The 6,083-nt window shown below is 37.1% G+C and overlaps 1 protein-coding gene across 1 annotated transcript in view; it reads right to left on the bottom strand.

Moving 5' to 3' along the window:
- Window positions 1-2,550, bottom strand: part of LOC107301138 (PHD finger protein 20-like protein 1) — a gene marked incomplete at both ends in the record, with an annotated part of 4,889 nt that extends 2,339 nt beyond the window's left edge. Inside the window, 3 exons of the mRNA XM_015830400.1 lie at window positions 837-935; window positions 1,612-1,668; window positions 2,353-2,550. Coding sequence (XP_015685886.1) covers window positions 837-935; window positions 1,612-1,668; window positions 2,353-2,550 — 354 coding nt within the window. The remainder of the gene's footprint in view (window positions 1-836; window positions 936-1,611; window positions 1,669-2,352) is intronic.
- Window positions 2,551-6,083: the final 3,533 nt, after the last annotated feature.

Below are 6,083 nucleotides of genomic sequence, written 5' to 3' on the forward strand. Positions count from 1 at the left end.
CATTTAAGCTCACGCCTACTGCTTCAGTGACTCCATCCAGCCACCTCATTCTCTGTCGTCCCCTTCTTCTATTGCCCTCAATCTTTCCCAGCATTAGGCTCTTCTCCAGTGAGTCCTTCCTTCTCATTAGGTGGCCAAAGTACTTGAGTTTCAACTTCAGGATCTGGCCTTCTAAAGAGCAGTCGGGGTTGATCTCCTCCAGGACTGGCCGGTTTGATCGCCTTGCAGTCCAGGGGACTCGCAGGAGTCTTCTCCAGCACCATAGTTCAAAGGCCTCCATTCTTTGGCGCTCAGCCTTTCTTATGGTCCAACTTTCACAGCCATACATTGCAACTGGGGAAACCATGGCCTTGACTATACGTACTTTTGTTGGCAGGGTGATGTCTCTGCTTTTTAGTATGCTGTCTAGATTTGCCATAGCTTTCCTCCCCAGGAGCAAGCGTCTTTTAATTTCTTGGCTGCAGTCCCCATCTGTGGTGATCTTGGAGCCCAGGAAGTTGCTGCATATCCAATCAAGTAAATTATATATTCTTTTACTTTTATAAGTGCCCCTCCCCAAAAGTCTTAATACAAAATAGCTGGAGGACTTAGCAAGGATGAAGTGGAGCACCCACTGCTGTTCAGAGAAGAAATGTCAAAGAAAAAGTACAAGGTGGACACTGGAAGACAGGTAAAACTAGTCAGCAAGTTGTACCTGAAGAGAACCAACAAGCATATTCTAAAGCAATGTTTAGGGGGGGGGTGTTTATGAGCACCTGTTTTAAAATCTAATTCATCACCATATGAGAACAATCACAGGGACATGTTTTGTTCATTTGTTTATATGGTGGGTATACCATGCTGCTTTGATTTCTTCTTTTTCTTTTTCTTCTTCTTCTGTTTTGACTTCAGATCTTTCTCCTTCCTCTCTTTTTTCTCCTTCTCCTTCTTTTTACCTGCCATTTAAAAAGGGTAAAAGTCATTTAAATGAAGGATAGTTTAAATCTAAAAGAATCCAAATCACTTTAAACAATTGTCACCTAGTATCAATATTCTGCCTAGGAGAAAAAAAATGAAAATTGATCAAGTGGAGAAATACGTGGTAAGCAAATATTAATTTTAAGCACTGGAGGCACTGGGAAAAGAAGGGAAATTTGAAAGAACCAATTTTAAACTAGGAACTAAGATTTATAGGCCAGTAAAATATAGCAAAGTACGAAAAGAGCCCAATTTATATATAACACTCAGTTCTAATGTGATTTGTTTGTTTTTCTCAGCATCTTGTTTGTCTGCACAAAACTGGAACTTTTTAAGAATGTCAGAGTGAACGAACGCAATGCGAAAGACATAATTTCAATGGCATTTGGGCATCAAAAAGTACAAGTCTGTTAGCTAGTAATCACATTCGTTTAGCATCTGATCCAATTTTAGAATTACAAAATAATCTCAGTCCTTGTTTTTCCCTTTAACAAATATGAATCAACCCCTCAAAAATATTGAAAAAAACAAAACTATCAGATCATGTCCCCAATAATTAAAAACAGGGTATCATCATTTGTAAGTGATACAGATCATTATTTTAAAAAAGATAAAAAAAGATTACCATGAAAGTTCTTAATTTTATGCTCATACCAAGTAAAGATGAGGATCTCTCTTCCAATTTTGATTTCCTCTCAATTTTCAGTGTTCCTGTAGAGTCAAAGATGGTACAGATGTATCTAAATTTTAGCCATATTATTTCCCAAAAATTTAGTTTTTGTTCAGTTTTTTTTTTATGGAAAGATTGGTGATGATTCCTGGACCCATTAAGACATACCTTCATGATTTGAGTTTAAACAACAATCCAAACCACAAAATATAGTGTATAAATCAAGTTGTGTGAAATCATACAGCATGTTAAGCCCAAACTATCTTTTACATATGAACCTAACCTGTATGTTTTGATTAGCTCATTTATACATCTTTGACTTGAAAGATTGGCAGTGTTCATTAACCTTAGGAAAATCTACATAAAATCAAGGGCCAAAAAGATTAAAAACCGTCTACGGACTGTTACTTCCACATAGAACTGAATGCAGTAGCAGGATGAAGGCTAGCTACAATAGAATTGTCCAATCTCAATTATAATTACAAATTAAAATAACTATCCTTTTCTTACATAGCCATATACAAGGATTTGGCACCAATATCCTCTCAAACTCTTTCTGTTTCCTGGGAAATAAACAGGACATATATAGAGGTTTGCAAACAAACATGCAAACGCACGTTTTCTAGATATGCATAGAAGCATAGACAGAAACACGAGACCCGCAGTTCCCTGTAAATGCGAATGCATATTTAATATTCTTGAAAAAGATTGATAAGACATTTTACCTGGGACCACCGGAGCTACTCTGCCATCCATTCCTGCTTTGGAAAGATGACATCTAATAATCTGGTTCTCCTGACTGGTCTGTTTGCTATAGCGGACAGCCTCCCCAGTGAACAGGGCTGAAACATCCAAGTTACTGCTTAAGTCAAGAGGAAGACTTAGTCCATGCTTCTCAAGGGATACATGAGCAACATTGGGAACTACACAAAAGAAAGAATGCAGTATTAACAGATGAGCATTGGGTTCTAGGCGTTGTTAAGTTATACCCCTAGGGTGGCAAAGGCCTTCTTGACTAACCAGAAGCTCTTGTTAAAAAGACGTCTTGTGAAGGCTTTATTTTAAAATGCTTGATTTCTCTCTCTGCTTCTGTATTAACAGGGAAATACATTACCCTCCAGTGATCAGCCTGGGTTCATTTGGGGCATGGATGGAGAACCCTTTACCATCAATGACTGGAGAGAGAGAGAGAGAAGTATTCTTTTTCTAGAAAATCGTGAAACAATGAATCAGTTGCTAAGTGCTGTAATCTTCATCTCCGGTGGCTATTTTTTGAAGGATCTAGGGATATTCGCTGGTTAAAATGAGACTTTGCGATGTTCACGAAGCAGACACAACCATCAGGCAGTTGTTTCCAATAGTTCTCATCTACCCATAATTCACACCTTTAAAAACAAAAATAGGTGATGGGAAGGATAAAACTAACTGGGACTAACCATGGGCATAAGAGCAACCACTAAAATTTGTGTTAAAATAAGATTGTCTGAAGCAGGTTTGACCCAAAAAGCCACTAGCTTTAACACATCTAATCTAGTTGGCTTATGTAATGTCGTGTCTTTTTAACTAATGAATAAAACTGCAGGATGTTAAAAAACAATGCATACCCTGTTTACCAGCATATCAATTCAAGGACAGAATGATACACATCCAGACCCAAAATTGTTTTAATACTTAAAAAATACTATGTATGCTGAATATTTTCCTTGGAACCATAGTGCTTCCAGAAGCATCGTGCAGAGAACGTCAATCGTTCATTTTGCTGACAGACTGTAGACAGTCTAGTCTCTTAGCGGTCAATAAGGATATCACTGTTATATTATTTAAATCTATATTCTAGGCATTAAGTTTAAAAATTGTTTTTCAATTATTGTTAGATTGCATTCAGTATTTATTTTGATGAATTGCCTACAAACTGCTTTGGTATTTAGCTATAACAAATTAAGACATTAGCTATAACCTGACATGAGATAATTGCATGATTGTCTATAGCTTTTAAGCAAACTGGCATCCTTTGCATGGCATAAATCATTATCAGGAAAAATCAATTACTGGATTGCTGGCTATGATGTTTTGGTAGTTGGTCTTTTGCTGCATTGCTGTGAACTGTTGCAACATTTAATACCTACTAAAAAATTTTGATATGGTAATCTTGTATTTGTGGGTAAGTGAAATTTATTTATGCAATTATTCATAAGTTCTTTCTCCATAGAGACAATAAGTTGTCCTCTTTCAGCACACCTCTAGAATTTGTCTACGGGGAGAAAGAAATTATGATTGTGATTAACAGTTTCATCCAGGCAAAATTAAACATTACAAAATCACATTAATTTCAGTGAAAAAGTGCTCGACCCTTCTGTTAAATATAATTGGACTTCAAGGTTTTGGACAGACTGAAACCAATGTAGTTAATTTTCATGCATGTGCAATCATGAAAATCACTTCAGAGGTATACCTTACAACCCCTAATTACTGAAGCTGAGGTATTTTATTATTTAAAGGGGCATGCAGAAAATTCCACTTCAAATTGTTTGAAGTTTAAAGCACTTGCAAAGCACTCCAAATTAAAAAAAAGTGTTTTTTTTTCCTCAATGAAAGATGGTCCATAAAGTTCCACACTAAAAACTATTTAAATGTTATCTTGGCTTCAAAACAAAAAACAAACAAAAAATAAATTTAAAAAATGGAAAAAGAAGTGGAAGCCATCCAAAACAACAGTTTTAATTATTAAATGGAGGTGGTTTTTTTTTTTTAATTGCTCCCTTTTCCTATTTAAAATAGACTCAAATCATTCTCAGCAAAGGTTACTTACAGATTTATGTGACATTGTATCTACTGGAGATGTAATGATCAATGAATGTTTTCTCCTATTTTTTCGGGATAATTTTTGTTTAGGTTAGCCCAGGGGTAGGCAACCTTGGCTCTTTTATGACTCGTGCACTTCAACTCCCAGAATTCCTGAGGCAGCCACGCTGAGGGAAAAGGGAGAGGTTTCCAAGCTGAGCCATGCTGGCTCAAGAATTCTGGGAGTTGAAGTCCACGAGTCATAAAGCGGCCTAGGCCTAGGCCAGAGGTAGGCAACCTTGGCTCTTTTATGACTCCTGGACTTCAACTCCCAGAATTCCTGAGCCAGCCATGCTGAGGGAAAAGGGAGAGGTTTCCAAGCTGAGCCATGCTGGCTCAGGAATTCTGGGAGCTGAAGTCCACGAGTCATAAAAGAGCCAAGGTTGCCTACCCCTGGGTTAGCCATTTCTTATTCCCTGCCCTGTTAAATGAAAATATTCTCTCCAAATCAATTGGATTTGTACATACTACTGTTTGGGTCATATCCTGAGTTTCTTTTGGGTCATATCCTAAGTTTCAGTGCATGCCAATTATAAGACAGCCCAAAGAAACAGCTCTTCTGATTCTTCGTTTTACCATTTTTCAGGAGAAAAAAAAAAAAAAAAGGTTTAGGCTGCTATTTCACAAAAATAAAAACATCTCCCCTCCCAACATTTTTTTTTAAAATCTATAGGTGAGAGAGGATTAAACCTTTGGACAAGGAAAAGTGTGCTGAAGTTGGACACAAGGGAACAAAAAAACCAAATCTTCTTTTTTGTTGATGTTGAACATGCTTAGACATCTTCTAAAATGGTAGACATTTCAACTGATAACATTCCTGGATCTCATCTCAGAAAACAACTTTGGAATCTTTATCTCAAACGTGGGATACACTGCTTCCTGTTAACCAGCAATGGAGAAAATAAAGAGTTGGCTTGTCATAGCAGGAGAATATAGGATGGGCTACAAAAACATAGGAAAAGCCCTCCTTCTTCTAAGAATGTAATCACCAATGGCTTTGCTGTTCTGTGCAGTATGAGACACTGTTGTCACTGCAGAGAAGAATTCTGCCCTGCAATTTTATACTTTGTGCTCCACAGGAACAAAACCAAAAAACAGTCTTGAGTCAGTCACCTGGTATAATTTGAAAAAAAAAATGAAGGGGAAGAGAGGAGAAATAGGAGAGAGAGGGGAGAGGAGAAGAGAGGAGAGAGAAGAGAGGAGATTCCAGGCAACAGGACAAGGAAATCTTTGCAAATTGGAAGAGCAGTTGGTTGTTTTAAATTTTCTTCTTTTCCTCCGATGTTAACGGTACAAGAAATCTCTTATGTTCTTTTCTTTTTTTTTCTGGTGAATTGAATTATAATACTATTAAGACTCCATGACATACCTTCCTTGAAGTCCTGCTTCTTTCTTTTCCTTTTCTTTTTTTTTTTTCAAAAATCTACTCATGATCAACAAGCCATATTCAAACAAAACAACCACCCACCCACCAATGATGACTTCTCAATTAAGGTTATGTTTTAAAATGTCTGTGCTCACTAGTTTTATTTATCCCAGAAGAAGGAAGCTGGGAGATCAGGGTCAAATCCTCCACTTGTATTAATTCTGGGGAAATTGGCGTTTTAAGGGGCTT

Source organism: Protobothrops mucrosquamatus, unplaced genomic scaffold (genome assembly GCF_001527695.2).
Source record: "Protobothrops mucrosquamatus isolate PMUCROS unplaced genomic scaffold, P.Mucros_1.0 scaffold10184, whole genome shotgun sequence".
Lineage (NCBI taxonomy): Eukaryota > Metazoa > Chordata > Lepidosauria > Squamata > Viperidae > Protobothrops > Protobothrops mucrosquamatus.